Source organism: Patella vulgata, chromosome 2 (assembly GCF_932274485.2).
Source record: "Patella vulgata chromosome 2, xgPatVulg1.2, whole genome shotgun sequence".
NCBI lineage: Eukaryota > Metazoa > Mollusca > Gastropoda > Patellidae > Patella > Patella vulgata.
Window position 1 is genome coordinate 3504692 of NC_065880.2, and position 18444 is coordinate 3523135.

Below are 18444 nucleotides of genomic sequence, written 5' to 3' on the forward strand. Positions count from 1 at the left end.
AAAATTGAAGTATCTACTAAAATTTGGAATTTATCTTTAGTTAAGATTTCATGAAACAGGGGCCTGTTTGTAAATTTATTTTTATGTGCCAGGAAATGTGTTAAATATTTTTTTTTCTTTTTTTAATAATTTCAGGTAATTTTGGAAGAAATCCGAACATGCCAGGCATACAGAACACAAGTGGAGGGGGGATGCCGAATTACCCGCAAAATATTTACAACGGTCCGAATCACATGGGTGGGGGTGCTGGTGGTAACCCAATGTATAACAATATGCCACGCCCATCGATGCCCAATGCTAATTATAATAATGTTTATGGACAGGGTAACATGGGAATGAGCATGCCCAATCAATATGGTGTCTATAACAATATGGGCCCTAATGGTCCCGGACCTATTAGACCCGCCATGAATAATATGCCGATAACAGATTCCTCCGCGTCGTCGAAAAGTGCAAACGCGGCTGCTGTAGCAGCTCAACAGGCCATGATAGCTGCTGCAAATAGCGCGGGCAATCTACGCCCAGGCTTAAATCAATCGCGTATGTATAATTCACCTACTATGAATAATTCTGGCCCGATTGGTCAGCTTAATCACATGACTGTTGGACTTGGTGCGCCCCCTATGAACAATGTGCCGAACAATATGAACCAACAACCTAACAACTCGAATATAGTGTCTAATTCCGCCTCTCAAAATAGTGCCACTAATGCGTCGTCGACGCCAAAAGACAGTCAAGCAAAACTGAACACACAACCGGTTATAAGTGCATCAACGACGAGCCCAGGTGGGGCCAATAGCTCAAATTCACAAGATTCTACATCCAATCAGAACTCATCAGACAATAGTGGAACAACAAATTGTGTTAACCAATGGGAGAGTAGCTCTGATCCGTCTAAAAAATTATCCAATATAAACAGTGATAGCGATAAAAACATTAAACCTGTGCCTAGTAGTGATATAGCTGGACAAGATGCGCCTGCTAAAACACCCGTGCCCAGTGAAACTAGTCAAACACTGCCCCCTAGTGGCGAAACAGATCAGATGTCCAATTCTTCAGACTCCATGCCTGCTAATCCCAGTAAGTATTTGTTTTGTTTGTGGCGCTGCAGTCTGGGTTATGTTTGTGGCTCTGGGATTCGGGTTTGTGGCTCTGGAGTCAGGGTTTGGTTTGTGGCTCTGTGGTTCGGGTTATCTTTGTGGGTCTGGGTTGTGTTTGTGGGTCTGGGTTGTGTTTGTGGCTCTGGGGTTTGTTTGTGGCCTTGGGTTTCGGGTTTTGTTTGTGGGTCTGGGATCTGGGTTTTGTTTGTGGGTCTGTGTTAGGAGGCTCAGTTGCTGAAAACTCTTGAGGTGTAAATTGTAAGGTTTCTCCCTGATGCTGGAGGAATGGGTTAACGTGTGCTCTGGATTATAAAGCTTGTCATTAAGTCAAGTGTTGTGGTTACGATTGCCCGCTTGTACATGACATTAGTAGGTTCGTCTGTCTGGCTAGTCGTTCGGATGGGACAATAAAGCGAGGTCCTGTGTATATATTGGCATGCACGTAAAAGCTCCCTTGACAGTTGGAATTCGATATAAGAGTAGGCTGTAGTGCCGATGTTCAGGCAAAATTTCCCTCATAGCACACTGTATGACGTATGCCCCTCTTCATTAGCCCAGTTCGGAGTAGGACGTTAAACCCAATTTCATTTTGTCTGTCAGTTCCTCCAGCTTCCCGCCATATGTTATTTTCGAAACGACCTAGTTTGTGTCGATTGGAAGTTAAACCACATTTCTCTCACTAATGAGGAGATCTTAGTTGATATCATGGGGTTGGCCAAAATAGTATCTCAGGATTTTACTTTGTGGTTTCTCCATGTCGGTGCTGCAGGACGGGTGGATGGGGCAAGAAACAGTGTCGAGTCATTTGCATGAACATAACCTCTGATAAGTGGAATTTGACCAGACGAAAGTTTCCATCGTAAATTGCTGCCAAATTGTTCTGAAATATCCGAATTAGTTTTCTTGACATTTAAACCATTTTACTCTCTTGGATTTATTTTATAGACTCGACAGCAGTAACCCAATCAATTACAGCTCCCATTGTTACACAAGGAATGAATAATCAGTCGAATATATCCCAGAATCCACAGGAACATCCGCCGAACATGCCCGGAATGAACTGTGTTCCCGTACCAACGTTTCCTGATGAACCACCAGAGAAAAAGAAAAAGGTTTGATACTTTTCGTGTTTTTATTGTCATTAAAATTTTCTTTATATAAAAAAAAACAACAAAAAAATAGAAGTAAAATGATATAGAATCCACTTTTAAAAAAAAAACACCCCCCCCCCCCTCAATTTTAACTATGCGATTTTCTCAAATACCTAAGTGATATTGATGTTCTTGTCAGCAGTATTTTGTGCTGAAAATATTTCTATTTGAAGAATTCCCGCTTAGGGTTAATTCAGTTGCCATTATCATAGATTATTGCAGAATTTATTTATTAATTCTCGTGGAAATATTCCCATTTCTGATCATTTAAATGAGCACTGTCATTACAAAAATGAAATGAAATGGAGTTTAACGTCCTACTGCTCTGACTAGGCTTATGAAGACAGCATAACATATTATATAATTTATTCTTTGATTTTTTTTTTTTTAAAAGTGGATTTTAATCAGCTGACTAAGAAATTGATTTATTAGAATATTTTACATGATGATCGATACACGGTTCCATATTTGTAACGCAACAAGTTGTATTTCTCGCAGATTTATTTACTTCATTTCTCATCCAATCAAATTTAAATTAGATCTTTGTTTCGTTTCTGTTTTATCATTTCATTGACGTAGACGTAAAAAGCTAGTGATATTGACCCTTTCTTAAAATCTTGCCGTAAAAAGATAGTAATCGTTCACCCTTGCCTAAAGTCACTTGAAATTCATCGACTTGGACCACAGCCCTTGCCGTAAAAAGATAGCGAACATTTGCCCTTGCTTAAACTCGCTTGAAATTCATTGACTTAGACCACAGTCCTTGCCGTAAAAAGATAGTAATCATTTGCCCTTGCCTAAAATGGCTTCAAATTCATCAACTTAGAACGCAGTCCTTGCTGTGATAGTGATCATTTTCCCTTGCCTAAAATGGCTTCAAATTCAACGACTTCGAACACACTCCTTGCCGTAGAAAAGATTATGATCACTTGTCCTTGCCTAAAATTTATTCGGACAAATCATTGACTAAACTCACTAGAAATTTATTTCCAAATAGATATGGAAAATTTATTGATTTTGAAGAGGCACAGTGCCTACTAGGATCATTTAAATTGAATCTAAAGGTTCGAACAGTATTCGAATTATAACTAATAAGAATATTTTTGGTACTAAAATCTGTATTTGATGTGACCCCGGTACAGAATAGCATCTAGTATTTTGGATGGGACAAAAAACCTACATCCCTGAACACATGTTAGCATGCATGTATGCCAATCTTCATTAGTGGGGTTTGGGGTATCGTGTTTAACTTGTGCGTGCAAAATCACAAGGTCTGTCAATGAGTCAAGTGGGGTGGTTTTGAAGCCCCGCTCGTACGTGACAAGGAGTAGAGTCTGTCCAACCTCGTGGTTTTTCTCCGGGTCCTCCAAATTTCTCTCATATGTTAGTCCCGAAATAACCTTTTTGTGGCCCCATCTTCATTAGCCCTGTTATTTTAGAAATGCAAGACGTTAAAACCCCTTTTCAGGCATTTGAATGGTAGGATAGTAAAAATAATAGAAAAATGAAAGTAGGATCTAACTTGAATGAGATATTTATATAAGGATACTGTGAAAATCACGACTTATTAGCTACAAATATGGTTGTTAGGCCTAACCAATTGGAATTTTTATTCTTCAGGAATAACTTTTCTTTCTATTTTACTTGGAAAAAAAAAAAAAAAAAGCACTACTCAAGTTCGATCACCATGACAACTGGCATGCTCGTTTCTTGAACAAATTGCGCATCAATTGATAAACTAAGATTTCAGATGACGTCACAATTCCAAGATGACAGTGATGATGTCATCCTCGAGTTCATGGTCCATAAAGTACCTGATAAATTTCGAAATTTTTTTGACTGAGACTTGTGTGGCCTGATATGATGTCACAATTCCAAGATGGCAGCAATGATGTCATTCTTGGTAGTTGTTAATTTTTGAGATTCAAACCAATATGTTGTTGACAAGACTCGGGTGGCTATCTGTGTATTTATGAAAACCCCTGAAGAATTAAAAAGTTTGAATTGGTTTGTCCTAGTGATTGTGTATTTAAATATAGAAAGATCCAAGTGTTGGAACTAGATGATAGATTGGAATGATATATTTTTATTTTTATTTTGATATATGATCTATCTGTTGTTTTAAACATTAGTAGCCTTTTAGAATGTTCAATAATTTTATCAAATTCCAAATTTTGAGTTTTTGATTGACTTATGTGCCGTTAGAAAGCCTAATTTTATCTACCTTCCTCCATTGATTTTCGTTTTATGTCCTTCATTCTTACATTCGAGAAAAAAACCTTACGAGGCCAGGATAAAAATATGCAGTCTAGCGAGGGGGGGGGGACAATTTACCATGCAAGAATTGGTGATTTGTAACGATACACAAATCAGTACACAGATTAATTTGAGTGAACTGCTAACCAATTTTAGAATAATTGCTCCTCTAAACGGAAGTATGAAGCAAAGCTTTGCTTTTACAAATAGATTGATTATTTTTCGTTCAGTCATTCAATGCGTGTTGACTGTTCGGCTTAAATAACAGCAATAGAAGATGAACTTTCTAAAAGAAGCGTATTTGAGATATTAAAAGGCAGAAACACAGCAATGATAAAAATGAAATTAATTATGAATTTGTTTATTTTATTTTAATTGATAATACATTTAAGAGAATACAATTGTTAAAAGAAAACAATATTTAGAGAACGAAAAAGGGTCTGACTTATAGCGCTGTTTGTTTTTTAAGGAATGTGGGTACTCATCGCCCGCGGGTTCGATGGCCCATTCACCTGGTAGTGTGAGTATTGCGTCGTATGACGAATATGACATAAGCAGCCCGGGAGTATCGGGCGCAGCCGTAAGTCCTTCAGTCAGTCAGACCATATTTGTACTGTTCAAAAAGTTTTCAAATATGCCTTTTGTCGATTTTTTGTCCTTTCTTTTCCTGCTCAATTCACCCTTATTAGGCAAAAAGAGTTTTTTTTTTTGGTGTAGGAATACGATTGGGTCAAGAGGTCAAACTGGATTTTTGAGAAATGGAGAAAAGCTTTTGATATATTTATTATACATATTTTTTTTTTTTTTTTCTGCATGCTTTTTAATATGAATTATTGTCATGTAATTATTAACATTTAGATTTGGAACTAAAAAAGTTTATAACATAAATAATTATTTAGCTGAAAAGAAAAATATTTTATTAGTAATTTGTAGTCTTATTTTTGCCATATTTAATTTTATGTCCTTATTTTGGACAGTCTGAAACCCAAAATTAGATATTTTATTTTTAATTAAGATTTGAGATCAAATACATTTAAGAATTAAAAGTTATCAAATTTAAGATATAAAGAAAAAAAATAATTAATTGAATATTCAAATTTTAAAAGTGTTGCGATATTCGTGGTCGTGTTGTTTAGATGTAATTGTAGTTCATTATTGTCATGTTCAATGATGTTATCCACTGCAGTTTTCTCAATAGCTTTCTCAAACATCCAGTATTTTACATGACCTTGTTCAGACCTTGACCCCTTGTTCTGGTGTCGACTTACCCTTTACTCCTGGTGGCGAGGTAACGAGTCCTGACCCGTTAAAATTTTTTTATTTATACACACATATATATATATTTACTTCCTAACGACTCCTGGTTTTGGTTGATTGCCATTGACTAATCGGTAACAAAAATTATCCAATGATCATCGAGTTTACTTACAGCTATTTACAATAATTCCTAACCTTCCTTCATGTTGATTGGTTGGGAGTTTCTGCATGTCGTCTGTCCGTGCACTGACGATATCATCTACATAAAGTATTCGTAACTTTTGCACATTTATTTTTATTTCGATTTTTTTTTTTTTTTTTTTGAAATTTGTTTCCCCTTTCCTAGTCCACATCCCCTTCCTCCTCTTTGTTTGGATGGTCAATTATTATTATTATTTATTTTACGATACCATTTATGTTATATTAGTACATTTGTTCTGTTCATGGTTTCAATATTTAAGCTTCAAGTACTGTATATGTTTGTTTTTTGATTTTGTTTTATTATTTTCTCGTACTGTTTTGAAAACTGCCTCAAAATGACTCCACGACAGTCCAAAACCAATTTCTCAAACATTTTAAAAGCAATGATATATTCCGTATTTCAAAGAATACTGCTTTCTCATTGGCTGAGTTTTTGAGAACCTTTATTACGTTTTGTTTATTAGCCAATGAAAGACAGTATATTTAAAATATCTTTGTTAAATTTTTTGAGGAATTGTAAGGATTAATTTATCAAAATCTTGCTTCCATTTATAATTTTAACATTTTTGAAAAAAAAAAATTTTATTTTAAATTTTTTGATGTCATTGATTAGTCTACTAACCATTATCAATATTTTTTGCTTTAAAAGTGTAGACGCTTTTTACAAGTCATTTTGAGTCTGTTTGATCAAGGCTACGTTAAATTTCTGAAAAGGTTTTTTTTTTGCGTTACAAGTTTCTAGATCTTTGTTTTGTTTGATATATCTGCATGTTGTATCTTGTTCAATGAAGAAAAAAAACGAGAAGAAAAGTATTGAAATTTTAAATTTTATGTGATTAAAAATTGTACATCAATTAATTAATAAATTAGCTTATTTAGGTCAATCATTTAATTAATCTAATCATGGCTAATATCCTCACGCTCACCAACCATGTAATAATTAAATCCATTGTCATGTTATAATATTAGACCAAGAAAAAAACAACAAATCCCTGTGTTTACGGTTACTTAATCCCCTTCCAAAATAGGGTCGGTCAGATTTTTTTGGGTTTTGGGGGGATGTATTGACTAGCATTGCCGTGTAAGGTTCTTGAAAAAAAAATACCGAAATTTTCATGTTGTAATTTGTCCAGAGAAAACCATGCCAAGACCAAGTTATAGGGGTTTGAGAATTAGAATTTTAAGGTATCTGATTTCGGCTGAAAACACTCGGGTCGATTAGGTAACCATACACACAGATATGTTTGGGATACAACCTATTGTTGAACATTTTTAACAATTTGAATATAGCAATAACTCAGTATTTCACAATTTCCAAATTTAATTGTAATATTATTTATTATTTCTTGATGTTTTGAGAACAGATTGTATAAATAAACGGAAGTATTAATTAAAAAGGTTTATAGTAAATAATTTTAATAGAAGTTTAAGTCTCGTTTATTTTTTGATTTTGACGTCCATGAAACATAATCAGGTATTTAATCCATTCTCTTCGTTTTATTTGTTGACAGAAATCTGGTACGATAGATTTAAGTAAACTTTATGAAATGGGTCCGGAACCAGATCGTAAGTTGATGATTGACAAGCTGTTGATGTTTAACGAGGAGAAAGGAACGCCGATAACGTCGATGCCAGCGATCAGTAAACAGCCCCTAGATTTATATAGGTTATATCATTGTGTTAAAGAAAGAGGCGGAATGACAGAGGTAAGTCGATTAATCAGGGTCTGGACATCCGTGGGAGGTTGATGACCAAATGGTGCAATGCATGCATGGTTTTCGATTCCCTGGTGTAACTCGTGCATGGTTTTCGATTCCCTGCTTGTATGTGACAAGTAAGGGGGTTGGATGACTATATGATAGGGTCTGTCATTGAGTCAACTGGTGTGGTTTTGATTCCCCGTTGTACGTGACAAGGAGTAGGGTTGCTTGTCCAACCTGGTGGGTTTTCTTCGGGTCCTCTGGTTTCCTTTCACTACTAAAGACCCCTACGAGCAAGCAAAATATTGTAACATTTTAATTTATATTTCAGGTGAATAAAACAAAGAAATGGAAAGAAATTTGTACAATTGTAAATATTGGATCGTCTGCCAGTGCTGCTTTTACTTTGAAGAAAAATTATATTAAATATTTATTTGCGTTTGAATGTCATTTTGATCGTGGTGGAATGGACCCACAACCCATTCTTGCTCAAATGGAGGCAGCTTTAGCTCAGAAACGTGAACAGAAAAATAAACGTGCTCCTTCCCCAGGTGAGTGTCCGTCCCTTCTAGATGATATTTGATTGGTTCTGATTTCTCTTCGATAAATGCAGGGTTGTATGGCCGAATGGTTAGCGTGTTCGCGCTGTATCATAAGATCTGTTATTGAGTCAACTGGCGTGGTTTCGTTTCTCGAGTTGTACGTGACAAGGAGTAGGTTCCAACCTTGTGGATTTTCTCCGAGTCCTCCGGTTTCTTCCCACTACTAGAGACCCCTACGTGCAATAAAATTATTGAAATGAAATTGAACCATGTTTGTCCCAAAATGACCCAGTTTGTTTCGAGTGGACGTTATCCCCCCCTCTCTCTCTTTTCGATAATAATTCACTAACGAAGTAGTCTACAAGGCCTTGCTACGTAATATTGAACACAGGAATTGAGAGGATGGATCTAGAGTAAATATAACAAATACAATTGTACTTTGGAACCAAGCATGACATGGCTGCCATCTTGGATATGTGACATATTAAAATTTTTGGGGGTTGGGTGGTCCAGTGGGTTAATGTGTGTCATCAAGTGGCATGGTGTCGATCCTCCACTTGTACATGATGCGGAGTAGAGTTACCTGTCCAACCTTGTTGGTTTTCTCAGGGTACTCCAGTTTCCTCTCATTGAATGTCAAATTTCATGTTGATCGTACTTGGAATTGAAAGAGCAATGGGAATTATAAAACAAAATGAGTAGCACTCTGGGCCCAGTTACTGTCCCAAATATATTGTAATAAATGTCCATTAGTCTCGATTAATTACTAGATATGGCCGTTGATTTTAAAAGATTTTTGTTCTTCTCTTTTTCAGCTGGATCCCAAGGTTCGTCTCAGGATGCTTTCCGTCCTTCGAGTACCCCGAACAGTCAAGGTCTGGATCCATTTTCTCCAGGACCCGGAGGTATGGCGGGGCACTACATGCAAAACGATGGTAGCATGAACCCAATGGGTGGAATGCCACATGGTGGAATGATGAACCCAATGAATCCTCACATGATGCCGCCCGGTCACATGGGCGGAATGCCTCACCATGGAATGATGTCGGGCTCCAATATGATGGGCGGAATGGGTCCAAATTCCATGATGGGTCACGGAGGAAACATGCCACCAAATTCCATGATGGGACCCGGGAATATGATGAGGTCCAACAACATGATGTCTGGCAACATGGGTCCTGGAAACATGCCGAATTCTATGGGCCCTGGAAATATGCCGAATTCGATGGGTCCGGGAGGTATGCCCAATTCTATGAGTGGACACAATTCAATGAGTGGAAATATGCCTAATGCCATGGGTGGACCAAATGCGATGGGCCCAGGAAATATGCAGAACTCAATGGGTGGAAATATGCCAAACTCGATGGGTGGAAGTATGCCGAATTCCATGGGCCATGGAAATATGCCCAACTCCATGGGCCCTGGAAATATGCCAAATTCAATGGGAGGCAATATGCCCAACTCTATGGGCCCTGGAAATATCCCCAATTCCATGAGTGGCCCAAACCCTATGATGGGAAATATGCCTAATTCAATGGGCCCTGGAAACATGCCCAATTCTATTGGTGGAAATAATATATCCTTTGGCGGACAAGGACCCAATTCAGGACACATGGGCCCCATGATGGGAGGAAATTTACCACATTCCATGGGTGGAAACATGCCCAACACATCAATGCCAGGCAATATGTCCAACAGCTCGATGCCAGGAAACCATCCGAACAGCTCGATGCCTGGTAACCATCCAAACAGTTCAATGCCTGGTAACCATCCAAACAGTTCAATGCCTGGTAACCATCCAAACAGTTCGATGCCTGGTAACCATCCAAACAGCTCGATGCCTGGTAACCATCCAAACAGCTCGATGCCTGGTAACCATCCAAACAGTTCCATGCCTGGTAACCATCCAAGCAGCTCCATGCCTGGTAACCATCCAAACAGCTCCATGCCTGGTAACCATCCCAACAGCTCCATGCCTGGTAACCATCCCAACAGCTCCATGCCTGGTAACCATCCCAACAGCTCCATGCCTGGTAACCATCCCAACAGCTCCATGCCTGGTAACCATCCCAACAGCTCCATGCCTGGTAACCATCCCAACAGCTCCATGCCTGGTAACCATCCCAACAGCTCCATGCCTGGTAACCACCCAAACAGCTCGATGCCTGGTAACCACCCAAACAGTTCGATGCCTGGTAACCACCCAAACAGTTCGATGCCTGGTAACCACCCAAACAGTTCGATGTCTGGTAATATGCCTAACAGTTCGATGCCAAGCGGTATGCCCAGCGGTTTGATGCCAGGCAATCATCCAAGCAGCTCAATGTCAGGAAATATGCCGAACTCTATACCCGGACATATGTCAAATAGTTCAATGCCAGGGAATATGCCTAACAGTTCAATGTCGGGTTCGATGCCCATTAGTGGCATGCCAGGAAGCATGCCGAATAGCTCTATGGCTGGGAACATGCCTAATACATCTATGTCGGGAAATATGCCAACTAGTGGAATGCCAGGGAACATGCCCAACAGTGGAATGCCAGGCAATCCTCCGAATTCCTCAATGACGAGCAACATGCCCAACTCGACAATGGGAGGTAATGCATCCCCTACAGGAGTCATGTCACATATGAATGCAGCAACAACAATGACAACAAGTATGCCCAATGCTATGCCTGGAAATATCCCAAATACGTTGATGGGGACAGGTATGCCTTTCCAAATGGGAAGTCATGGACCCGTTACTTCTATGTCTGGAAACATGCCAAATTCAATGACAGCTCAAAGTGGTGAGGTGATGACAACAACTGCCACTTCGACGCCCATGACAGGAAATTCTGGCGGTACCATGACTGGAAGTATGCCTCACACATCGATGCCAAACAATAACATGCCAGGGAATGTTCCACCTAGCGCCATGGCAGGAAACAGGCACAACATCCCCATGAACGAGACTTCAAACAGCAGTTCATCAAATGATGCAGCTCGTCAGACTTCTCCTATGAGAAACAGCGCTACACCAAATTCCGAGGCAACTAATACGACATCAGCTGCTCCTACTCCATCAGTTTCTTCAGCTCCTACGATAGGTAACTCAGAAAGTGTCAGTGTCCAAGATCCCTTTGCAGACGATATGTCATCAAGTAGGACCAGTGTAGCCCCGTTTCCTAAAATGCCACCACAAGGGAATACTTTTATACCTCGTGGACCAGGTGGTCCAAACATACCACCATTTTCCAGCAGTAACGAAGGAATGCCACGACCACCAAACCAACCAGATGTAAACGACCCTTACGGGCGACCTGGCGTTAACATGGAAGGGTTTCCTCCAAATCGTGCTGGTGAATTTAACACACCAAATCAATATCCAGGACGACCTGCCAATCAATTTCCGTTTGGTCAGCAATTCGATAGACCAGAAAGGTAACATTATACTTTATTTTAATCTCTTACTTTTGCTGTTCCTCAAGTTTACAGAAAAAACACATTGAAATTTATGCCATCATTGTTTTTAGAGATTTTGGTAAACACCACATTTTAAGTTGTAAACACCACATATAATGTTGTAAACACCACATTTAAAGTTGTAAACACCACATTTAATGTTGTAAACACCACATTTAATGTTGTAAACACCACATTTAAGTTTTAAACACAACATTTGAAGTTGTAAACATCACATTGTTACTCAAGATATTGGTAAACCAGGGCTGCCCACGAATAAATTGATGGCGAGCAGATGACTGCTCACGCAAATTTAGGTTTGGGCGAGCAAGGCGAGCAATAAAAATTGCTCACGCAAAATGTTGTTTGAGTGAGCACACATTTTGTAACATTGTTTCAATTTAAAATCATAAGAAAATTGCTATTCCTGGCACAAAGTTTGCAGTAAACATGTGTGACCATCGCTTTCTGTTTTTGACAGTCATATGTACTCTTCTTTATTAAAACCAATTTCCGTATGGATTTCTTCACCCCACGAAATAAATGTGGATAGGGCAATCAGGTTGCCTTTGGCCATTATTACGCTTAGATTGAAAATTATACGACTGCACAATGGAATAAAAACCGAAGTTCTGATAAAATAGGAAATACCGATAAATATTAGTTTGAAACGTGTTCATTTAGCGTGAATGCCAAATGCCGGATGTAAACATTCTTTACTTTAGACTCGATTATCACGTGTTTGTTACTGGTGTTCGTAGGAAAACCAGTCATGACGTTCAGGTCTAAAGTGTATTTTTAGTAACACAAGTTGCGAGTAACTTTATTAGCCAATCAAATTCCAGGAGGAAATGCCGCGTGCAGCTGGGTGAATCTCAGTTTGACAGACGAATTTATGACGTTATTGACATTGTTGGGTTAGTTTCGGCAATAAACTTGTCAATATTTTGATTATTTTTACAGGGTTTTCTTAAAATTTTGCGCGAGCAACGAACCGCGTGGTTTGAGTCAACTGGCATGGTTTCGAATCCCCGGTTGTACGTGACAAGGAGTAGGGTCGCCTGTCCAATCTCGTGGGTTTTCTCCGGGTCCTCCAGTTTCCTCCCACTGCTAAAAAACCCTTGATCACTTTGAAAAATCTTGTGGACGCTCTAGAGGCCAAAGTTGATATCCAATTGACCTTAAATTTATACACAGTGTTTGAGGTCATGAGACGAAGAAGCCTATTGATTTTCAACGATTTCCTATAATTACTGCCAGAGTTATGGCCCTTGATCACTTCAAAAAATCTTGTGGACGCTCTAGAAGCGAAAGTTAATATTCGATTGACTTTAAATTTATACACAGTGTTTAAGGTCATTCGACGAAGAAGCCTATTGATTTTCAGCGATTTCCAATATTTGCTGCCAGAGTTATGGCCCTTGATCACTTTGAAAAATCTTGTGGATGCTCTAGAGGCCAAAGTTAATATCCGATTGACTTTCAATTTATACACAGTGTTTAAAGTCATGAGACGAAGAAGCCTATTGATTTTCAGCGATTTCCGATAATTACTGCCAGAGTTATGGCCCTTGATCACTTCAAAGAATCTTGTGGATGCTCTAGAGGCTAAAGTTAATATCCGATTGAGTTTAAATTTATACACAGTGTTTGAGGTCATGAGACGAAGATTTCTATTGATTTTCAACAATTTCCGATAATTACTGCCAAAGTTATGGCCCTTGATCACTTTGCAAAATCTTGTGATGCTCTAAAGGCTAAAGTTATAATCCGATTGACTTCAGATTGATACACAGAGTTTAAGCTCTTGAGACGAACAAGTATATTGATTTTCAATGAATTTTTATGACTTAAACAGTTAAATCCATGATATTAAAAGCTTTGCATACAAAACGTTAGCATGGGGCAAAACTTTATAAAAACCAAACAAATTCTAATAGTTTTCTGATAATTACTTCGTGAGTTGTTGCTCTTAATCAGATTTTAGTGTATTATAAATGTTTCATTACCGAAAAAAGTAAAAATATTCGACAACCCTTGTTGACTGTGGACGATTTAGTTGCTGTGGGCGTATATTTCGTTGCCTGGCAACCTATCTTTTTATTTTATTCTATATTAATTTATTTTCCTATTTGCAGGTTTAGTGAACCTTCCGCACCAAACACACCAAACCAATCCATGCGACCCACCGGACCCATGCCACAGACTCCTCAAAGTGCGTCATATGGAGGACGATATGGCAGTCAACCCATGCCAATAAGACCACCGGGACCCCAAGATCAATATGGCAGCACACCAGGTTTCCATGGAAACAACTATGGACCTCGACCAATGGGAAATCAGGAACAGTATGGAAGCTTCCAGGGAAATTATCCTAGTCCACGACCACCGATGTATGGAACGCCAAATAAACGATACCCAGACATGTCTGGTAAGTACCAAGGAATATTGTTCGCTAAAAGTATTATTTTTACGTTGATATTTGAAGTTGTGTAATGGCCATTATTACTTACTACTTTTACTTCAAGTAGAGTTGCATTTTAAAGATTTAGATTTCTCAATGATTGTAGTGATTATGGATAGTTGTTTTAAAGGTCATATTTCCCGATATTCTCATCAGGATGACCCGATTTTCTCATCAGGATGACCCGATATTCTCACTGTGATGGCCTGATATTCTCACTGTGATGGCCAGATATTCTCATTGTGATGGCCTGATATTCTCTCACTGTGATGGCCTGATATTCTCACTGTGATGACCCGATATTCTCACTGTGATGACCTGATGGTCTCATTGTGATGACCAGATATTCTCACTGTGATGGCCAGATATTCTCTCACTGTGATGGTCTGATATTCTCACTGTGATGACCCGATATTCTCACTGTGATGACCTGATGTTCTCACTGTGATGGCCTGATATTCTCACTGTGATGACCCGATATTCTCACTGTGATGACCTGATGTTCTCACTGTGATGACCAGATATTCTCACTGTGATGGCCTGATATTCTCACTGTGATGACCTGATATTCTCAGTGTGATGGCCTGATATTCTCAGTGTGATGGCCTGATATTCTCTCACGGTGATGGCCTGATATTCTCTCACTGTGATGGCCTGATGTTCTCACTGTGATGACCTGATATTCTCACTGTGATGACCTGATATTCTCACCATGGTTACCAGATATTCCCACAGTGATGACCTGATATTACAACTGTAATGACCAGATATTCAATTCACACAGGGACCTGGTATTCTCACTGTGATTACTCGATATTCCTGACATATATTCCTGCTATAATAAAATATCTGTAAAGTATTTTAAACTGGAATTTTTAAAAATGATATTTCATTAAAATGTAACTTTATCTTAAGTAAAAGTAGTAAATTAGTGTCAGACTTCTCTACACCAAGATCGACATACACCATCTGGTCTGCTAATGGGAAATATTGCTATGGTAGCAGCCAGTGGGATAATTGTGGTCCTGAGTAGACTTTCCCTGCCAGACTCTCAAAACTGCACATTTGCCATGAAAATAATGCTGGAATTTCTGGAGGTACTTTCTCAGTTGACACTGGGATCGAAACCCGGAACATCATACGAAGTGAGCTAGTGTCCACACCACACTCAATCAGCAAGCCTTTGCAACATTGACATTATAGATGGATTGTCCATTATGAAAAACATTGACATATTATAGATCAATTGTCCATTGACTAGTGTTGACATATTCTAGATCGATTGTCCATTGTCAACAACATTGACATATTCTAGATTGATTGTCCATTGACTAGTGTTGACATATTCTAGATCGATTGTCCATTGTCAACAACATTGACATATTATAGATCGATTGCCCATTGTCTATAGTGATGACATATTATAGATTGATTGTCCATTGACTAGTGTTGACATATTATAGATCGATTGCCTACAATAAAAGAAATATAAATTGTCAACTATTGAAAGGATTGAATTACGATTTTAGAACTACAATAGGTCCAGTTTGAGAATCGGTTTTCTTATGTATTATGCCAAAATATATCCTTAAAAAATAAAAAAAAAAGCCCCAAAAATAAACACGCAACCAACTTTTCTGTTTATGTTCTTTTTCAAAATGGTTTTTAAAATTTCTGGGGTTCGTACTCTTTTTGACAGTTTATAATCACACAATGTACGGTGATCGTTCAACGATGGGTCACATGACTTATCCATCTCACCAAGATGCATCAATGGGCTATCATGAAAGCCACATGTCTGGTAGGAACAAGTCATTTTAACATGTTTTAATTTAAATATCATATCTTACTATTTATATTTATATATCGTTGAGTGTTTTTTTTTAAAAAGTTATCATATATTCATCACTCTTTCTCTCTCTCTCTCTTACATATATATATATATATAATGTATACGTCTCTCTCTCTCTCCTTTACTAATGTATATATACAAACTGATGGTTGAACTTTGACCTTCATGTAACAGTTACCTCTGACCTTAAATGAACTTTTAACGTTGTCTCTTTAAGAGTAGGAATTATTTCTGATCCCGTCATCAACAGATTTAAGTTGTGGGACTTTGATTATCCACCTGTTTGCTATACATCTTTTCAAGGAACAAAATTTTTTATTTTCACACATACACAACCAATGAAGGGTCAAATATTAAGCTATGGGCAGACAAGCATTTTTTTTTTTTTTTTGCCTTATCACGAATGGGCACACGTAGCGATCGTCTTGCGAGCGTACGCCACTCTGCGAGTAAATTAAGTGGATCATGTGACTTGTAAAAACGTAAGATTCTTCTCCTTCGGTCAGACTCCATGCTTCGGCAGCCGAGGCCACCATTTTCAGATCATGTGATATCAATGATGTTTCCGATTGCCTGAACAATATACGCTAGACACGGGCAAATCGATTGCAGACGTAGAATATTCAGGCGTAAATATCTAACATTGTAGATACAGGCGATCGGTCGGGCGAATGATTTGCCAAGCAGGATCATCATTGGCGTGAACATTCACACTAGCAAATTTTTTCAAACAATTTTAAAAATCGGGGCGATCTGGCGAAAAGATATGCTCATCTGCCCTAGGTTTTACAAAAATATCATGCGTAAAATACGAAGCATAAAACTTTAATTTAAATTACAAATTACTGTGACAAGGTTTTCTTTTATATCGGCACTTAAAATGACTCGGTGTTCAAATTGAATGTTCAAATGTTGAAATAATCAATTCCTTGACTTTTAGAGGTTTTTCATCAGTTTGTAAAATACATTGCTTTATTGTATAACAAATTTAAAAACAAAAGTAGATGTGGAACAGAACCGTAACCTATTAATAACTTCATAACATTTAATTAACATTGTGAGGATGGATAAAGGGAGGTCCCATATTTTAACATTGTGAGGATGGATAAAGGGAGGTCACCCATTATAACCCATATTTTAACGTTGTGTGGCATCATGTTGTAATTGGAGTTAAAGATTAAATTATTACATGGGGTTATACTTATAGTATAATGGTTCTAATAAAACTAAAATAAACTACTAACCAATAAAAATGCCTTTTATTTTTTTATTATAAATTGTTTGGTAAATGTTTATAACAACTAGACAATATTATTGTCTAAAAGATATAAATATTGATTATTAATCAAAGTTTCCTAGTTTAAATATTGCCATAGTTACGATAGTAAATTAAAAAATTTGCCTTAGTATGCATAAAAAAACTGCCTTAGTGAAGAAGGAATTACTGTTTCAATTCCACGAATTTCGAGCCCTGAAATTGTGATGTGATTAAGTTGAATTTAATTTGTTTTGGTGAAGCGTCTTCTAAATTTAAAATTTTAGACTTATGTTGATAAAAAACGAAATGTTGAGTGTGGGTTATTCCTAGTGTTGTGAAGACCATTGGAACAAAATTTTGAACTATAAAAAAACAGAACGAAATAGGATCTGCGTTTTAATCAAATTGCTTTACAGTTATTTAATAACATTTTGTAACACGTCACGTTTCCAAGTTAATGAGAACTATACATGTATACTTGTCATTAACTTGAAAACGTGACCTTTATATATTACAAAATGCGGTTATTAAATAACAGAGAAGTAGTTATATCCAGATATACCTTGTGTTATGTTATCAATAGTTAACCGTATGTCTACATGTAGATGTCATTTAAATAAAATCGTATAAACGTAATTTTAGGCTTTATTTTCATCTAGGTTTAATTCATTTAAATTATATTAAAAAATAGTCATGTTATTATTCTTCATCTTTCTAAATGCTTATTTGTAGATGCTTCATTTCTAAGCACTTTAAAACGTTCGGTTGTATATTTATATTTAGGGGGGGTTGGATTCCTGAATGGTTAGCGTGCGCGCGCTGTATCATAAAGTCTGTCATTGAGTCAACTGGCGTGGTTTCGAATCCCCGGTTGTACGTGACAAGGAGTAGGGTCGCCTGTCTCGTGAGTTTTCTCCGGGTCCTCCGGTTTCCTCCCACTGCTAAAGACCCCTATGCGCAAGCGAATTATCGAAATAAAATTAAACCATATGTTAGTCCCGAAATGACCTAGTTTGTGTCGAGTGGACGTTAAACCCCATCTCTCTCTCTCTCTCTCTCTCTCTCTCTCTCTCTCTTTTATAGTTAGAATAATGTACCGGTAATGTTGAAAAGTTATTGGATGAAATAGTAATTTATTATTCTTGGTCTTTCAAAATGCTACTTTAACAGTGATCTATCTGTAAGCACTTACCCAACCTGGGTTTTCTCTGGGTCCTCT

The 18444-nt window shown here is 37.7% G+C and overlaps 1 protein-coding gene across 7 annotated transcripts in view; it reads left to right on the forward strand.

Annotated features, from left to right (window-relative positions):
• The window catches only part of LOC126811363 (trithorax group protein osa), an 89848-nt gene that overhangs the window by 46057 nt on the left and 25347 nt on the right, over positions 1-18444 (forward strand). For 5 of the 7 annotated variants that reach the window (XM_050536930.2, XM_056098860.1, XM_056098861.1 and 2 more), the window contains exons 8-15: positions 136-1080; positions 2046-2212; positions 4977-5087; positions 7477-7671; positions 7997-8216; positions 9023-11630; positions 13790-14082; positions 15815-15916. In XM_050536930.2, coding sequence (XP_050392887.2) covers positions 136-1080; positions 2046-2212; positions 4977-5087; positions 7477-7671; positions 7997-8216; positions 9023-11630; positions 13790-14082; positions 15815-15916 — 4641 coding nt within the window. The remainder of the gene's footprint in view (positions 1-135; positions 1081-2045; positions 2213-4976; positions 5088-7476; positions 7672-7996; positions 8217-9022; positions 11631-13789; positions 14083-15814; positions 15917-18444) is intronic. The other 2 variants (XM_056098862.1, XM_056098863.1) reach the window with 2 other exon arrangements.